The sequence below is a fragment of the Pelophylax lessonae genome, assembly GCF_965119305.1.
Source record: "Pelophylax lessonae genome assembly, chromosome: 5".
NCBI lineage: Eukaryota > Metazoa > Chordata > Amphibia > Anura > Ranidae > Pelophylax > Pelophylax lessonae.
The window spans coordinates 147,498,461-147,518,169 of NC_138772.1; the positions used below are offsets into that span (position 1 = coordinate 147,498,461).

At 41.4% G+C, this 19,709-nt stretch overlaps 1 protein-coding gene across 1 annotated transcript in view; it reads right to left on the bottom strand.

Annotated features, from left to right (window-relative positions):
* Positions 1-19,709, bottom strand: part of EFHB (EF-hand domain family member B) — a 96,990-nt gene that overhangs the window by 31,542 nt on the left and 45,739 nt on the right. The window contains exon 3 of the mRNA XM_082259785.1: positions 3,310-3,453. Coding sequence (XP_082115911.1) covers positions 3,310-3,453 — 144 coding nt within the window. The remainder of the gene's footprint in view (positions 1-3,309; positions 3,454-19,709) is intronic.

The following is a 19,709-nucleotide window of genomic DNA, read 5'->3' on the forward strand; positions in this document are numbered from 1 at the left end:
TCCAGGGCCATTTCTAGCTCTGGGAAAGACTCCATTAACACCAGCCCACTAAGTTTGAGAGTTAAGAAAAATCATTTATTTGATAATTTAGTTTTCCAATGTTTTTGTCTAAGTATGTGTAATACGGATGAGCTCCTGGTTCAGTCTGCTTTTTTGGCCGTCCGTTTGAACATTGGACTTTCACCCTATCTAACAGAAGCCCAACATCACGAAGCTGGGAGCTCACTACTGAAATATGAATGTAGCAGACTCTATCTCCACCTCTGCAGGCTACTCCTGTTTCCCCTCTAGTGCTGTACGCATATCATTTGCATCACACTTCTGAGCCCCCAGAGGACCTTTTTAGGAACTGTAGTTCTACACCTCCTAACAAGCCACCCTCTCTATGGAAGAATTATGGGAGAGGCTATAAAAGGAAGCCCGCGCTCTCTTCTCCGCAGGATCCATTGAGTGAGCACCAGCCCCGCCGCCCAGCTGTGGGAATCGCGGCCTACCAGGAGTCATTGCTATTCCTGCCCAAGAGGACCCGCCGCGCCTCACTATGCTGAAGACTTCCTGTGCCCCTTGCTGATAATTGAGAGACAGCGCAGTGGGTTACAGATCAGACTACCGAATCCATCACTGACTGGCCCCTCGCATCCAGCTCTCTGCTGAACAGTGCACAGACCATGCATCACTTCTTGTACGTGAGTGCCTGCTATCTTCAGGATCTGGTGAGCAGGCTCATGCCCATACCCTCCCCTGCCTGCCAGTAAGAGACAACACATGGGCATTGCATGCAGACAACATATTTCTGATTTTTAAGGGATCTGCCAAATTGCCATACCTAGCATTCCCTGCTGATCATTGACCACTTTTGTCACTCACTGAGGATTCCCTGTTCACAACTTGAGCTCCAACGCTTCCATTGAAGACAGACCTCAGGCCTAACACTTGGACTACTACTCCTTTTTGCAATTATAGGGAAATGTGACTGGTTCCTATACAGCTCAACCCCCATTAGGATTAGAGTCACGTTAGGCCAGCCCCTTTCCTTCGTAGCAGTAGCATAATCCATCGCTTTGATTTTTCCATTGATAAGTGTCTGTTATTGCTCTGTACATTTGAGTACTGTTGTCTCTTACTGTTTGCTATTTGTGCATACTATTTTTCTGAGTGTTCAATTCAACCGATTCTTGGGGCGTCTTTCCAGGACTTGGCTGATTGACGCTCCTATACACCCCTTTCCCTGTTTAGTTAATACAGAAGTACTGCTGAACTCAGTTTGCATTGTGTTTGTGTTTTACTTAAAGGGATATACACTATGTCTGAACCTAGAGTGTTAGATGGGGCTGGGAAGTTCCCAAGGGTCAGTGCAGCACAAGAGGACAAGCAATATCTAACAGCTCTCATGGGGGTGGCACCGCTGCAATCATATATAGTAGCAAGTTTTTCCGCCCCTACTATATATGACAGCTTTCTTTGTCCGATGTCAAGGTTGTTAAGCAAGTGGTGTAAATAAAGTGGCTGGGGATTGTTAAAAAGAAATGCATGCAGTGTCATTCCCCCCCCCCCCCCCAACCCCAAAAATCATACCAAGGACTCTATGCAGAAAAATAAGGTAGGGTCCCCCACAAACTCCACCTGGAGATTCCTGTGACATCGTTGACCAAATATGGTCAATGTCCATGTTTGGTCAATGGGGTCACCCAAGAGATCCTTCCAAGGCTTCATTCATCATGTGTGACTTGAATATACTGAACATCACTGAACAAAGTGATTTGCTGTGGATTTCTATGTACCCCTAAGTTATTCATTGAAAAAGGGGTCTTCCAGTCTCCAATAAGCATTCCGTCCGCAGACCTTCTCAGCCACCAGGAAAGGGTTTTGGGGAAGATGCCCTTGTCCTCAACAACATAAGATCAAGGTGCTATGCCAGAAGGGTCTCCCTGGAAAGGTACCTCCCCCTCCATGTTGAAGGCATGTGACTTGGTATGGTTCAGATGGTGGGGGCACAGATTCCCCCCCCCCCCTCTCCTTTCCTGTTTTGTCTGGCTGCATGCTTAGATAAGGTTCTGTGGTGAGTTTTGGGAAGAATGCTTTTTTCTCTTCATTTATGCATGGGATTCCTCTCTAAAATGCACACTTGACCCAAAGGGGGGCCTGGTAAGAATTACAGAGAGATCCCCATTCTGTTTTTTTGTGGGGCCCCTCTTTAAGAGACCCTTTCTAGACTACATGTACCTGCAAAAATGTGAGAACCTTCCTTTAGTGCAATGAGGTCATTTCCTTATTATGTAAGAAAGTTTCGTAATTCTGGCATGTAAATGTGTCCAATTTTGCAAAAAGTCTGTAAATGGTCATCAAGATTTGAGGTCTTCTAAAGTGAGAGATTACTACTCAGACTTAAAATACTAAGCCATAATTCGCTCAAATCAATGCCTTTCTTGACTTTTCCAAAATGGCAAGACAGAGGTGAGAGATGGGAGAGAGAAAGAGAGAGAGGTAAAAGAAGGGGAAAAGTGACTTACAAACCTTGTAAAAATTAAAGTTTCAAAATCATTTGGTAGCATTCTGAATAGCACCCCAACACATCTTGTAAATCACTTGCATTGCATTACACCCATAAAACCCACAAACAGTAATGCTGACTATAAATTTAGCAATTTTGTGGCAAACCATTAGGTTTCAATAGATAAAATATGATCACCTGGAATTGAAAATTTTTTACAGTAATTTGACAACCATTTTTTAAAAGTTTCCTGTTTTAAGCAACCAATAAAGACCTGCTGCTGTGAGATGATAGGATGGATGCTTAAAGTTTGCAGTAACGAACATGGAGAGTACTAAGTTCTAGTGAATTTTCATGTATATATTCTTGAACATTACATGCATGCACTGCTTTTGCTTTTAGTGTATCAGAGCAAGATATTCCTGCAGCATTGCCTTAGGTCAGTATCCCAGCTTACAACCTTCCAAAGCAAGAGATGTACGTTCTCTGAAAATACATTAGGGTTATGTCATGTTACCAGGTTAGATGTAAACAGTACTCAGCAGAGAAAAATGTGAGGAAGAAAGAAAAGATTCCTTTCACTGTGTGAGGATCGGCTCATGATCACAGTAATCTTTCGAAAAGCATAAAACTATTTTATTCAGGAGATACTGTATATTATGTGGAATGCTAAATTTTTTTGTAATTTTAAATTTTCCATATACATAATATATGTTACATCAAGATGCAAACTGTCTTTACATATACAGGATCATATCATTAGTTTAAAAAAATTTACATTTGTATATATTTGTATATATTGATATACAGTTACTTACACTAAGTGATGGATAGGTGCTCACACCATGCACTATGTAATTCTCCACATCAGGATCATTTGCTTTGCCATAGAATACAGTCCTAGCACCAGGTTTGGAGCGTCTGGTGTTAAGGAACTTCTGGACAACAGGAGGAGTGAAAGACTGTAACAGCAAATGCAACAAAAAATATTAACACGATGCCATGACATATTGTACTACATTTTGTATACCAATGTTTTATAAACTATGTGTGTACCCCTAGTCATAATTAGCGATGAGCAACCAAGACAAAATTCAATTTACTGCACCTTCGCTGAATCCATCATGAATTTCACAAAAACTGAACATGGCGCTGAATCCCATGAAAGTCTATTGGAGCCAAATTTTGTTATCTGGCCTTTTTCATGACGAATGTGCACTTGTTAAAGGGGAAGTAAACCCATCGATTTAACAGTTTTAAAAAACAGTTACATTCCCGGCATGTGTAGGAAATGTAACTGTCACATTGGTTGTGCTTTCAACCAAACCGTCAAACCATCCAATGGCTGGAAACTGATTACACGTGCCAGCATCATGGCAGTTGAAGATTAAACAAAGGCCAAGATGGAAGCTTCCTTGGCTGAAAACAATAAAGGGGTTTACTTCCACTTTAAAACAATTGTGAAATAATATTCAGCAGACCTTTTGTCAGAGGGTTTTTTAACCATTGACTTAGGTCTTTGATGGAAAAGAACTGCCTATGTAGCTAGTCAGCTCAGTAAGGGCACTTTCACACTGATGCTGGGATTTTACCACAATTTCACTGCGTTTTCTATTGCTTTCAACGGGAAGGTGCGTTTTTTTTAGCTCCTCAGACATACTCCAAAGATGCTACAAGCAAGTTTTTTGTCACTGCAACAGAAGTGCACCACCCCAGTGTGAACACATTTATTGATTTTAAGGGGAATAATTTTTCTTGAGTTTTTCAGGCACTTTTTTTAATGCAAAAGTGCTTGGAAAATTCCTCAGTGTGAAATGGTTTGAAAAGTCCCCTGCATGATGCCTGTTACATCCTGTGCCCTTTTTTTACTTTATTAATAAATTCTGATTGCATCCTATGGGAGGTGCGAGCATTCCTCTACTCTTCTTACAATGTGAAAGGGGCCTAAGTCTTACATTGGTGCATTCCATTCTGCAATAAGCTCATGGTCGCTTTAAAAATCAAGAAATTAGAGCAGACAAGTTCCCTAGAGACTCAATCTCCTTGGCTATCTCAAAATGAAATATCAGAGATCTGTACAGAGCTATAGAGTCGTCTTATGGAAGAGCACAATGCCGATACCATACCTCCCAGCTTCTTGAGAAGGGAACGAGGAACACCTATTAGCCAAAGTATGTTGGCATAGGACACATCCCATTGCATTCCCCCCTTAAAGAAGAATTATAGAAAAATGATTAGTTAAACCCTCTAGTGTTTTTACCACTACTATTCCTTTTTACTGGCTTTTAGATTTTACAAATGCAGCAATAGAAAATGGATGAAAGGTTTAGCTCTGGGGAACACTTTTTGAAAGATAAACAGTGCATTTATATACAACTACATAGATCCGACCAAAATGAAGGACAAATGACGATGAATGAGGGACAGAGGGATTTTGTTCCAAATCAGGGACAGTTGAGAGCTGTGCGATACAATTGGGAATATATGAAACTGTTTGAAAGTATTCAGTGGACATTTTGGAGAAGACAATCTGGAATAGTACCACTGGATTGGCGTAGGGCCAATGTGGTGCCTATATTTAAAAAGGGATCAAAGTCTTTACCAAGTAACTATAGACCTGTTAGTTTAACTTCTATAGTCGGGAAGATACTGGAGAGTTTAATAAAAGACCACAAAGATGAGTTCTTGCTGGGAAAAAATATTTTATGCAGCAGACAGCATGGATTCATGAAAGACAGAAGTTGTCAAACAAACCTGATATCTTTTAATGAGGAGGTAAGTAAAACCTTGGACAGAGGGGTGGCTGTGGACGTAGCATACTTAGATTTTGCAAAAGCGTTTGACACAGTTCCCCCCACACAGCTAATGTGTAAGGTAAAGTCTACGGGCTTGGAAAAGATCAGTTTGTAAATGCATAGAAAACTGGCTCAAATATAGAATTCAGAGAGTAGTGGTTAATGATTCTTACTCTGAATGTCTGAATGGTCTAAGGTTATTAGTGGTGTACCCCAAGGTTCAGTGTTGGGACCCTTACTTTTTTAATATCTTTATAAATGATATAGGGTCTGGGATTAAAAGTACCATTTCAGTGTTTGCAGATGACACCAAGCTATGCAGTGGAATAACTTCCTTACAGGATGTCTCCAATTTACAAGCCGACCTCAGTGGACTGTTTCATTGGGCAACTATGTTGCAAATTTTTCCCCTTTGAGAAAGCTACGGGTGTTCGTAGCGCAACGCGTCAGTGACAAGCCGTGTTGACGTCACTTCCGGTCGTCGGCCGAGACCGGAAGCTTCGGATCTCACCGCATCAGCGGTTGCACTAGGAGACTGTCTGCACTTTTATATCTTCCTAACTGTAAGTAATTTGTACTTGGGCATTAATAAAGTATACCCGGCATACTGCACCATGAGAGTCTCTCTTGTTTGAGCACTAGACACAGGGATTAAGTACTGTTTGCGTGGACCGAGTTGAAACCACCTGATCCATAACAGCGGGAGGATAGGATATACATATCGGAAGATTGAGGAGAGGAACCTGGAGACATAGATCTAAACGCTCTTTTTGAGCGTTGTAGAGGTGAGCGGCCACTGCACCCGGTGTTGGATTTGTGGGCTCACCGTGAAACACTCACCATATTGTATTTGGAAGTGTAACCTCACCTTTAGATTGCATTAGAAGAGACCACCACCTGTTGGCACTTGACACTTTAATCATTATATGGGACTGTCATCTATTTAAGAAGTGATTTCGTGGACATTTTCTAGCACTTTTAATTGGGCACTGCTGCACTTTTTTGCATTATTCACTTTAGCACTACTATATATTGTATTTTGCACATTTATATATTGCTTATTGCTTTTTTCATTATCCACTGTGAGTCACTTGTGAGCTATATCAGCATTTAGATCAGGACTCAGAAGATCATTCACCACTTGATATTCATTTGAATATATTGCATTTAAGTTTTTTACTTCTTATATATATTTTTTTCCACCATTTTGTGTGATTCACGTATAAATTTATATTTATTCACCTATCACCTGATCACCGTTAGTTGTTGGTGACCATCCGACATTGTGTACTGAAGATAGAGGAGGTGGTCCCCCTCATTCAGAGTCTAGCGCTGATTTAATTTCTTTTTTATTATACTTGATACGTGGGGACACTATCTAAATCAGCTGCTCACTTTGGAGGAGTTCCACGCCCCCCCCTTTTTATAGCTGATAGTAGTCATCAGGTCGTTTACCTCAATACAGCGCATACGTTTATTTCTCTTTATGTGGCAAATGACGTTTAATGTTGATAAATGTAAAGTTATTCACTTGGGGTGAAGAATATGTATGCATCATACATACTAGGGGGAGTAGAACTGGGGAATCCATAGTGGAAAAGGATCTGGTTGGTCTAGTAGATCATAAGACTAATAATAGCATGCAATGCCAAGCTGCGGTTTCCAAAGCAAGCAAAGTCCTTTCTTGTATTAGGAGAGACATGGACTCCAGAGAGAGAGATATAATTTTGCCCCTGCACAAATCATTAGTTAGACCTCATCTGGAATATGCAGTTCAGTTTTCAGCACCAGTTCTCAAAAAGGATATGGGGGAACTGGAGAAAGTGCAGAGAAGGGCAACCAAACTGATAAGAGGCATGGAGGAGCTCAGCTCTGAGGAATAATTAGAGGAACTGAATTTATTCTCTCTTGAGAAGAGGAGTTTAAGGGGGGATATGATCAACATGTAAAAATACAAAAGGGCTCCATATAGTGAACTTGGTGTTGAGTTATTCACTTTAAAGGTCATCACAGAGGACAAGGGGGCACTCTTTACATATAGAGGAAAGAGTGAGAGAAAAAAGATTTTGTCTCCAAATACGGAAAGGTTTCTTTACAGTAATAGCTGTGAAATTGTGGAATAGACTCCCTCCAGAGGTGGTTCTGGCAAGCTTAGTAGATTGCTTTAAAAAAGGCCTAGATTCTTTCTTAGGTGTACATAATATAACTGGGTACTAATATTTATAGCTAAAATTGATCCAGGGAATATCCGATTGCCTCTCGGAGGTTTGGGAAGGAATTTATTCCCCTGCTGTAGCAAATTGGATCATGCTTTGCTGGGTTCTTTCGCCTTCCTCTGGATCAACTGTGGGTATAGGATTGTGTATATGGGACTGTATGGTTGTGTTTTCTTTTCTTTTTTGTTTTTTATTTGTTGAGCCAGATGGACTTGTGTCTTTTTTCACCCTGACTAACTATGTAACTATATGTAATCTACTAATTAGAGGCTGGCAGTTTATTTGGGTGGGACATGAAGCAATTAGAAATACTACATCCAGAAGTTAAATTTCATAAAGGCAGAAATTGGCGATCCACAATTCTACAAAAATTAAATTTCTGTAGCTTCTGTTAGTACAGATCACAACTTTATAATGTGATTATACCCTGGCAGTAGCTTCAGAAAAAAAGATAGTTAACAGAAAAGAACATTTTTGCAGCTTCTGTTAGAATCAGATCACAGACTAATTATTTGTCACATTTAACAGCATTACAGGAAGTGAAAAATACAACTGGATCTTGCAGTAGTCCCTCAAGTAGGATCCACTCTGGCCGATCCCTGTTTGCAAACCAGGACTTCAGCCTTCAAGTTGACAGGGAAATACAACAGAAGCATACACAACAAGGGAGACCATATATTCATAAACAACCTGATGGTTTAGATTTAACCTAAGATATTTACATAAAGTAGAAGCTTTCTGAAAATGGATACCTTTAGGGAAAGCTTGAAATAAAACTTCAAGCATCCTCAGCTCCGTCTGACTTACTGCAAATAGCTTTTCAACTTTGGTGATATAATTGCTATACTACATCTACATGGATGTCAGAATGATGGATTTATACATGGCTTACTTACAGTTACAGGCAGTTTACATAAATTCTTAGACATTGAGGGCTGTATAATCCCTTACATACCTATGGGGCATTAGAAAATGGGTTCAGCTTACTGTGCCTGCCTGATGAACACATGAATGTTGCAACAGTAACTAGGCAGCTATAAAGACATTCTGTGAGAACTGAGCCTGAGGTGTGTGGTGTTGCGATGTTCCAGTGTGGAGATGGCTTTGGGGAGAATGTATTACTCATTATACATAAAATGAGGCCATTATCACACTTTCATATACAAAATTAGCTTTGCTGAGACATGTACTTTCACTCTAGCAAAAGAGCTAATGACTCCGTATGCACTTTGTATATCATACTGTATATAGTTCATTCAAAATTAAGAAATGTTGAAGTATAGCCTCATTCCACTTGTTAAAATAAATAACGAAAGTGATATATACATACTATAAGTACAACCTTAGTCTGTACACCATGCTGTTGTAACGCTCCTGCGTTTTATGTATGATGTGGATTTTCAGCTGCAGAAATATTCCACTTCAGTAGTCATGTAGAGAAACGCTGAGACACCATTCCCAACTCTCAATGACTCATCATGTGTGGATGATCTCAATTCAGCAAGTAAATACACACACTCAATAAGATGTTTCCTAGAGTGACTTATGTATATAGTAACACAGTGATGATAGGCTGAAGAGACAGGTTGGGTAGAGATGGTAGATGACAGACACATGAAAGGAAATGTTCTTGAAAGTAAGATAGTAGCAGATGGGATGCAGATAGGTTTAGCAATCATGTATGGTAGCAGATGACAGAGTAGCAGGTGGACATACAAGAGAGATCAACCCAGTGCAAGAACAGGTGGTAGTAGGCTCAAGAGCTAGCAATCTTAGATAATGCAGATGTAGTAATAGTCCTTAGTATGCAGAGCTAGATAGTGTAAGCTTTAGTATGAAAGTTATAGAGGTTTCCCCTGTGGGGTACTTATCACTAATAGCAATGTAGCAGAGGAGAGGTTCGGCAAGAGCGGATGATCCGGTAGCGGGATACAGGGATCAGCGCAGCGTGGTTCCGACAGCGAGGTATGCTTGCAAGCATGAGAGCTTCAAGACAGGTTAGCATCAAGGCACAAAGCAGTTTGAACGAACACATGTGAGTGAGAGCCGGCGATCTAAATAGCCATCCAGTCTGGCGCTCAGTGATGACAGCATCAGTCTTAAAGGTGTATGCGCACCTTACCAAAAGAGAATGGTGGGGCGCATACACTTATGAAAGAGTAATTAGGGTACCCAAAGGTACCAGAACATTACAGTACCCCCCCCCTTAAGGCCGGCTCCTGAAGGCCTCTGGAGCTGGTTTGTCTGGGTACTTCGCATGAAAATTGCGGATTAATCTAGAGGCATGTATGTCAGAGGTGTTTAGCCAGGTGTCGTCTTGGGGCCCACAGTTCTTCCATCGAACCAAGTACTGAAGTCTTCCTCTGTGGATACGAGAATCCAGAATCTCTTTTATCTCATATTCTTCTCCACCTTCAACTTGTACAGGAGGAGGAGGTGGGATAGTAGGCCTTATTCCTTGGTCAGGAACATGGGGCTTCAGTAGCGACACATGGAAAATGGGATGTATTTTGAGGTCTATTGGCAATGTAAGCTGTACTGCAGCTTTTCCAATAAGTTTCTTGATTGGGAAAGGTCCCAAGAACAGAGGTCCAAGCTTTTTGCTAGGGATTTTCAGTCTTAAATTTTTTGTTGAGAGCCAAACGAGGTCCCCGATAGCGTACTGGGGAGAAGGTCTTCTGCGAAGATCATAGTACTTCTTTTGTTGACTATGAGCGTGTGCAATGGTAGTATTAAGCAAACCCAGAGAGTCCTTTATTTGGGTAAGATAGTCTGAAGCTACTGGGTTATTTGAAGGAAGGATGCGTGGTGGAAGAATAGAGGGATGAAACCCATAGTTCAAGTAGAACGGACTCTGCTTGGTCGTACTGTGGGTTGCGTTGTTGTAGGCAAATTCTGCCAGAGGGAGAAGATCCACCCAATCATCCTGTTGGTAAGAAGTGTAACAACGTAAATATTGCTCGATGTATTGGTTGACTCTTTCAGTCTGTCCGTTGGTCTGCGGATGGTAAGGAGAAGTGAGCTTCCGCTCGATCCGTAGTATGTGACATAGTTCTTGCCAGAACTTGGAAATAAATTGTGATCCACAGTCAGACAGAAGAGTTTTTGGGATACCATGTAACTTAAAGACATGTTTCATCAGGAGTTCTGCCGTTTGTTTGGACGAAGGTAGTCTGCGAATAGCAATGAAATGTGCCATTTTTGTCAGATGGTCCACTGACACTAAGATGGTATTAAATCTTTTGGAAGGAGGCAATTCCACTATAAAGTCCAAGGACACAACTTCCCATGGAGTTTGGGGTATTGGTAGACTGCATAGTAGACCGGATGGTCTCGTAGTGTCAATTTTGGACCTGGCACAGACATTGCATGAAGAGACAAATTTTTGTATAGATGTTTTCATGTCAGGCCACCAGAATTGCCTGGTAATCAGATTAAGAGTCTTTGTCATACCCATATGTCCTGCCATAGGCACATCATGCGATAATTCCAAGATCTTGGTGCGTATGGTAGGTGGTATGTAAAGTTTGTCGTTGTAGTAGAGGAAGCCTTCTGCATCAGTATTTAGTTGTGGTGGGGGTGAATCCAAACTTATACCATGCGAAACCTCTTCCTTCAAGGAACGGACAACTCCAATAATGCGTTTGTAAAGTATTATAGGAACGGAAGGGATTTCGAAGCAGTTTTCTTCAGCTAGTCATAACAGTGCATCCGCCTTTTTGTTCTTATCTGCAGGTGTGTAGGTCACTAGGAAGTTAAACCTTAGAAAGAATAGTGACCATCGTACCTGTCGGTGCGAGAGAGTTTTGTTAGTCTGAAGATATTGGAGATTTTTATGGTCCGTGTATATAAGTATTGGTAATTGGGTGCCTTCGAGTAGATGTCGCCAATTCTCCAGAGCCAATTTTATAGCAAGCAGTTCCTTTTCACCCACGGGGTAATTTATCTCGGGACTGCTTAGGGATTTAGAAAAAAAGGCGACTGGATGAAGTGGTGAAGTGTGAGTTGGTCGTTGGGAGAGTATTGCTCCTACTGCCATGTTTGACGCATCTACTTCCAGAATGTATTGGAGGGATGGGTCTGGATGGCGTAGTATGGGAGCAGAAGTAAACCTTGTCTTTAACAGGTGAAAAGCTTTATTTGCTTCATCTGACCATTTGAATGGTTTTTTTAAAGCTAGTGAGCTGTGTGAGGGGTCTCACAATGGCAGAGAAGTTTCTAATGATCTTCCTGTAGAAATTCGAAAATCCAAGGAATCGCTGTAGCGCCTTGCGTGTGGTTGGTGTAGGCCAATCCTGAATGCAGGATATCTTACTCATGTCCATCTCGATTCCTGTTTTGGATATGATGTAGCCTAGAAACAGTACCTCTTCTTTATGAAACAAGCATTTTTTCAGTTTCACATAAAGGTTGTGTGCAAGCAATCTCGATAATACTAGTCTTACATGTCTTATGTGTTCAGACAGGGATCGTGAATATATAAGTATATCGTCCAGATATACCACAACACAGACATCTAGTAAGTCTCTGAAAATATCGTTTATAAATCGTTGAAAAACTGCAGGGGCGTTGCATAGCCCGAATGGCATTACAAGATATTCGAACAATCCGTATCTGGTTCTGAATGCAGTCTTCCACTCGTGTCCATCACGGATTCGAATGAGATTGTATGCTCCTTTCAGGTCCAATTTTGAAAAATAGGTAGCTCCACGCACCTGCTCAATGAGCTCAGGGATAAGAGGTAGAGGATAGCGATCTTTTATTGTAATAGCATTCAATTGCCTATAGTCGATGATAGGCGTGAGACTTGAGTCCTTATTGCGGACAAAAAAGAGTCCTGCTGCTGTGGAAGAAGTGGAAGGTCTAATAAAACCTTTTTCCAAATTCTCATCCAAATAGTCTTTGAGATGGGAAAGTTCATCCTGTGAAAGAGGATAAACATGACCGAACGGCAATTTGCTATTTGGGAGTAGATCAATGCTACAATCATAGTCTCGATGGGGAGGTAGTGCTTGAGCATTTTTCTCAAGAAAAACCTCAGAGAGATCCTGATAACATAGTGGTGCAATCTCATCTGTCACTACAGACAGGATCTTCCCGAAAGACGGGAGGTTACACGTACCCTTGCAATAGCAAGAGAGGAAGGTCAGGGTCCGTTCCTTCCAATCTATGGTTGGTTGATGTGTGTGCAACCAGGGAAGTCCCAAAACAATGGGAAAGTGGGGTGAAGGTATTAGATCGAAGGTAGTGGTCTCCATATGAGACCCGTTAGTAGTGACTAGGAGTGCCTGTGTCTGATCAGTGATCGGACCAGAGGATAAAGGAACACCGTTAATAAGACTTACTGAGACAGGTTTAAGTTTAGAAATAATAGGAACTTTATTTAAAGCAGCAAAACGTATGTCAATATAATTTCCACAAGATCCTGTGTCAATCATGGCCTTAGTAGTAATCCTGTTCTGGTCCCACTGTAATGTTAAGCAAACAGAAAGGTAAGGGTTAGTGATTGAAGTTGTCAATCCCCCTAGGAGGACATGTGAACACTCACCCTTCTTTTTGTAGACTAGGGGACAGACGTTTATCTTGTGATCCGGGGATGCACAGTACAAGCAGAGATTACCAGATCGTCTTCTGGCTCTTTCCACAGTTGATAGAGGTGGGCGTATGGTTCCTACCTCCATAGGAACGGGGTCAATGGCCGAAATCCGAGAAGAACTGGATAATGGCATTCCCATTTTCTCAGCCTTTCTTTCTCGTAGTCTTCTATCTATGGTGATACTGAGTTGTATCAATGCATCCAGGGTTTTTGGCAGATCCGCTCGGGCGAGCTCGTCTTTAACGGCCTCTGATAGGCCAAGCCTAAATTGGGATTTCAGAGATGCATCATTCCATTCTGAATCAAGGGTCCATCTCTTGAATTCTGCGACAAAGTCTTCTACAGGTCTCCCACCTTGTTTCAAGGATCTTAATTGAAGATCGGCAGTACTCTGCCTATTGGGATCATCATATAGGCTAGCGAGTTCTGCTAGGAACAAGGCATAGGAGTTAAGAAGCTGGTTGCTTTTCTCAAAAAGAGAGTCTGCCCAGGCCCGAGGATCACCTGTTAGGTAAGAAATAATAGTACAAACCTTAATGTGATCAGTAAGGTAGGTACGGGGTTTTAGCAAGAAAAGTAACTCACGTGCGTTTTTAAATTCGCGACATTTTTTGCGATCGCCTGTAAATACCAAAGGAGGATTTATTTTGGGTTCAGGGGACTGAGCAGTGGTAAGTTGTGTCAGTCTAATTACCTGCTGCGACAGAGCCTGATTGTCTTCTTTTAATTCAGCAAGTGCGTGTATTAACGCAGGTACTTGCTGTTTTAATTGTGTCATCTGAGTGGTTATTTCTGCTGAATCCATTTGTGGTTCGTTCAATCTGTAACGCTCCTGCGTTTTATGTATGATGTGGATTTTCAGCTGCAGAAATATTCCACTTTAGTAGTCATGTAGAGAAACGCTGAGACACCATTCCCAACTCTCAATGACTCATCATGTGTGGATGATCTCAATTCAGCAAGTAAATACACACACTCAATAAGATGTTTCCTAGAGTGACTTATGTATATAGTAACACAGTGATGATAGGCTGAAGAGACAGGTTGGGTAGAGATGGTAGATGACAGACACTTGAAAGGAAATGTTCTTGAAAGTAAGATAGTAGCAGATGGGATGCAGATAGGTTTAGCAATCATGTATGGTAGCAGATGACAGAGTAGCAGGTGGACATACAAGAGAGATCAACCCAGTGCAAGAACAGGTGGTAGTAGGCTCAAGAGCTAGCAATCTTAGATAATGCAGATGTAGTAATAGTCCTTAGTATGCAGAGCTAGATAGTGTAAGCTTTAGTATGAAAGTTATAGAGGTTTCCCCTTTGGGGTACTTATCACTAATAGCAATGTAGCAGAGGAGAGGTTCGGCAAGAGCGGATGATCCGGTAGCGGGATACAGGGATCAGCGCAGCGTGGTTCCGACAGCGAGGTATGCTTGCAAGCATGAGAGCTTCAAGACAGGTTAGGATCAAGGCACAAAGCAGTTTGAACGAACACATGTGAGTGAGAGCCGGCGATCTAAATAGCCATCCAGTCCGGCGCTCAGTGATGACAGCATCAGTCTTAAAGGTGTATGCGCACCTTACCAAAAGAGAATGGTGGGGCGCATACACTTATGAAAGAGTAATTAGGGTACCCAAAGGTACCAGAACATTACAGCTGTTCATCACATACTTGTGGACTGACCCCATGTGTCCTGGACATCATATACTGCAGGCAACCAATGTCTGAAAATTATGCCATATGTTACATAACTAACACAGCCCAATCTATACACTGTGCCACAAGTCACCCACTGGCAGAGATGTATAGTAACTAAGTAGAACTACTTCACTACTGTACTTAAGTACCGAAAGGCGGTATCTGTACTTTCCTAGAGTAGAATTTTTTTCTCCTACTTCCACTTTTACTTCACTACCTTTTTTCGATGATTTCAATACTTCTACTCCAATATTTTTTTTTGTGCTGCATAGTTACTCGTTACAATTATAAAAATTACCACTGCCAGAACAGTAGATGGCAGGTTTCATGAAGCTCAAAATATGTGTATTATCAACGCATACGAAAATAAATGCTACTGTATGTATAAATAAAAGCTGCATTTGAAATAATAAAAAACAATATGATGTTCAAACTTTTGACTTCTTTCTTTAATAACTACATAACACAGTACTTGTACTTTTACTTTCAGTACTTGAGTAGCAAAATTAAAAAAAAAAACTACTTGCAATACTTAAGTACAAAAAATGTTGAATACTTTAGTACTTCTACTCAAGTCACTTTTTGATTGAGCACTTCCACTTCTACTCAAGTCACTTTTTGATCAAGCACTTGTACTTTTACTCAAGTATGGGTTTCGAGTACTTTATACAACTCTGCCCACTGGTCCAATTTGTATACAGTGCAGTATGATACATAACATGGTATGCTATGCTAAAGCTTACATAGACCAGATACCACGAGTGGGTATACTGTGTTGTAGGTCACATACCCCAGACTGCCTCACTCTGTCTAAAAATGGAAAATAAGAATATGAGATAACAAATTATACAGAAAAAGCACCTAGCACAATATTGTAGAACAAACAATAGTAAAAAATGTCAAAAAGGTGCAATGCTGAGTATAAATAAACAGAGTCCAAATCCTAAAGATAAAGACACAGTGGAAAGAAGATATGGGGGTCTTTGTAATGTTCCGGTACCTTTGGTACCCTAAATTACACTTTCCACAAGTGTATGCGCCCTACCATTTACTTTTGGAAAGGTGCGCATACACCTTTAAGACTGGAGCTGTCATCACTCAGCGCCGGACTAGATGGCTATTTAAGGCGTCGGTTCTCACTCACATGTGTTCGTTCAAACACCCTTACTTGGATGCTAACCTTGCTTGAAGCTTCCATGCTTGCAAGCTTACTTCGCTGACGGAACCTCGCTGCGCTGATCCCTTTATCCCGCTACTGGATCATCCGCCTCTCCTGAACCACCCTTCGGCTGTATCGCTAATAGTGCTAAGTACCCCGCAGGGGAATTCTCTATAAACTTATACTAAGCTTACACTATCTAGCTCTGCATAGTAAAGACTGTTTATTACATCTGCATAAACTAGATTGCTAGCTCTTGAGACTACTGCTACTTTTCTGCACTGGGTTGATCTCTTTTGTATGTCCACCTGCTATTCTATCATCTGCTATCATACAACATTGCTAAACCTTCCTGCATCCATCTGCTACTGTCTCACCTTCAAGTGTCTATCACCTACCACCTTCACTCAACCTATCCCTCAAACCTTCATCATTGTGTAACCACATACATAAAGTCATTCTAGGAACCAGCTTGCTAACTGTGTGTATTTACTGGCTGAAATAAGACCTTCCACACATGATGAGTCATTGAGGTTGGGAATGGTATCTCAGCATATCTCTTACATGACTACTGTCGTGGATCTATTTCTGCAGCTGAAAATCCACACCATATAAGAAACGCAGGAGCGTTACAGATTGAACGAACCCAAAAATGGATTCAGCAGAAATAACCACTCAGGTGACACAATTAAAACAGCAAGTATCTGCGTTAATACACGCACTTGCTGAATTAAAAGAAGACAATCAGGCTCTGTCGCAGCAGGTAATTAGACTGACACAACTTACCTCTGCTCAGTCCCCTGAACCCAAGATAAATCCCCCTTTGGTATTTACAGGCGATCGCAAAAAATTTCGCGAATTTAAAAACGCATGTGAGTTACTTTTTTTGCTAAAACCTCGTACCTACCTTACTGATCACATTAAGGTTTGTACTATTATTTCTTACCTATCAAGCGATCCTCAAGCCTGGGCAGATTCTCTTTTTGAGAAAAACGACCAGCTTCTCAACTCCTATGCCTTGTTCCTGGCAGAGCTCACTAGCCTATATGATGACCCCAATAGGCAGAGTACTGCTGATCTTCAGTTAAGATCCTTGAAACAAGGAAGCAGGCCTGTAGAAGACTTTGTCGCAGAGTTCAAGAGATGGACCCTTGATTCCGAATGGAATGATGCATCTCTGAAAACCCAATTTAGGCTTGGCCTATCAGAAGCCGTTAAGGACGAGCTCGCCCGAGCGGATCTGCCAAAAACCCTGGATGCATTAATACAACTCAGTATTACCATAGATAGAAGACTACGAGAAAGAAAGGCTGAAAAGATGGGAATGCCATTATCCGTTTCCTCTCGGAGTCTGGCCGTTCCTATGGAGGTAGGAACCATACGCCCACCGCTATCAACTATGGAAAAAGCCAAAAGACGAAATGAAAATCTCTGCTTGTACTGTGCATCCCCGGATCACAAGATAAACGTCTGCCCCCTAGTCAACAAAAAGAAGGGTGAGTGTTCACATGTCTCCCTAGGAGGATTGACAACTTCATTCACTAACCCCTACATTTCTGTTTTGTTGACATTACAGTGGGACCAGAACAGGATTACTACTAAGGCCATGATTGACACAGGATCTTGTGGAAATTATATGGATATATGTTTTGCTGCTTTAAATAAAATTCCTATTATTTCTAAACTCAAACCTGTCTCAGTAAGTCTTATTACCGGTGTTCCGTTATCCTCTGGTCCGATCACCGATCAGACACAAGCACTTGTAGTCACTATTAACGAGTCTCATAGGGAGACTTCTACCTTCGATTTAATACCATCACCCCACTTTCCCATTGTGTTGGGACTTCCCTGGTTGCACACACACCAACCAACCATAGATTGGAAGAAACGGTCCTTGACCTTCCCTTCTTGTTATTGCGAGGAAACGTGTAACCTCCCGTTTTCCGGGAAGATTCTGTCTGTGGTGACAGATGAGATTGCACCACTATGTTATCAGGATCTTTCTGAGGTTTTTCTTGAGAAAAATGCTCAAGCATTACCTCCTCATCGAGACTATGATTGTAGCATTGATCTACTCCCAAATAGCAAATTGCCGTTCGGTCATGTTTATCCTCTTTCACAGGATGAACTTGCCCATCTCAAAACCTATTTGGATGAGAACTTGGAAAAAGGTTTTATTAGACCTTCCACTTCTTCCACAGCAGCAGGACTCTTTTTTGTTCGCAATAAAGATTCAAGTCTCAGACCTATCATCGACTACAGGAAATTGAATGCTATCACAATAAAAGATCGCTATCCTCTACCGCTTATCCCTGAGCTCATTGAGCAGGTGCGTGGAGCTACCTATTTTTCAAAATTAGACCTGAAAGGAGCATACAATCTCATTCGAATCCGTGATGGACACGAGTGGAAGACTGCGTTCAGAACTGGATACGGATTGTTCGAATATCTTGTGATGCCATTCGGCCTATGCAATGCCCCTGCAGTTTTCCAACGATTTATAAACAATATTTTTAAAGACTTACTAGATGTCTGTGTTGTGGTATATCTGGACGATATACTTATATATTCACGGACCCTGTCTGAACACATAAGACATGTAAGACTTGTATTATCGAGATTGCTTGCACATTATCTTTATGTGAAGCTGAAGAAATGTTTGTTCCATAAAGATGAGGTACTCTTTCTAGGCTACATCATATCCAAAACAGGAATCGAGATGGACATGAGTAAAATATCCTGCATTCAGGATTGGCCTACACCAACTACACGCAAGGCGCTACAGCGATTCCTGGGATTTTCAAATTTCTACAGGAAGTTCATAAAAAACTTTTCTGCTATTGTGAGACCCCTCACACAGCTCACTAGCTTAAAAATACCATTTAAATGGTCAGAAGAAGCAAATAAGGCTTTCCACTTGTTAAAGACAAGGTTTACTTCCGCTCCCATATTACGCCATCCAGACCCATCCCTCCAATACATTCTGGAGGTAGATGCGTCAAACCTGGCAGTAGGAGCAATACTCTCCCAACGACCTACCCCCACTTCACCACTTCATCCAGTCGCCTTTTTTTCTAAATCCCTAAGCAGTCCCGAGATAAATTACCCCGTGGGTGAGAAGGAACTGCTTGCTATAAAATTGGCTCTGGAGAATTGGCGACATTTACTCGAAGGCACCCAATTACCAATAATTATATACACGGACCATAAAAACCTCCAATATCTTCAGACTAGCAAAACTCTCTCGCATCGACAGGTACGATGGTCACTATTCTTTCTAAGGTTTAACTTCCTAGTGACCTACACACCTGCAGATAAGAACAAAAAGGCGGATGCACTATCACGACTAACTGAAGAAAACTACTTTGAAATTCCTTCCGTTCCTATAATACCTCACAAACGCATTATTGGAGTTGTCCATTCCTTGAAGGAAGAGGTTCTGCATGGTATAAGGTTGGATTCACCCCCACCACAACTAAATACCGATGCAGAAGGCTTCCTCTACTACAACGATAAACTTTACATACCACCTACCCTACGCACCAAGATCTTGGAATTATCGCATGATGTGCCTATGGCAGGACATATGGGTATGACAAAGACTTTCAATTTGATTTCTCGGCAATTCTGGTGGCCTGACATGAAAACATCTATACAAAAATTCGTCTCTTCATGCAATGTCTGTGCCAGGTCCAAAATTGACACTACGAGACCATCCGGTCTACTATGCAGTCTACCAATACCCCAAACTCCATGG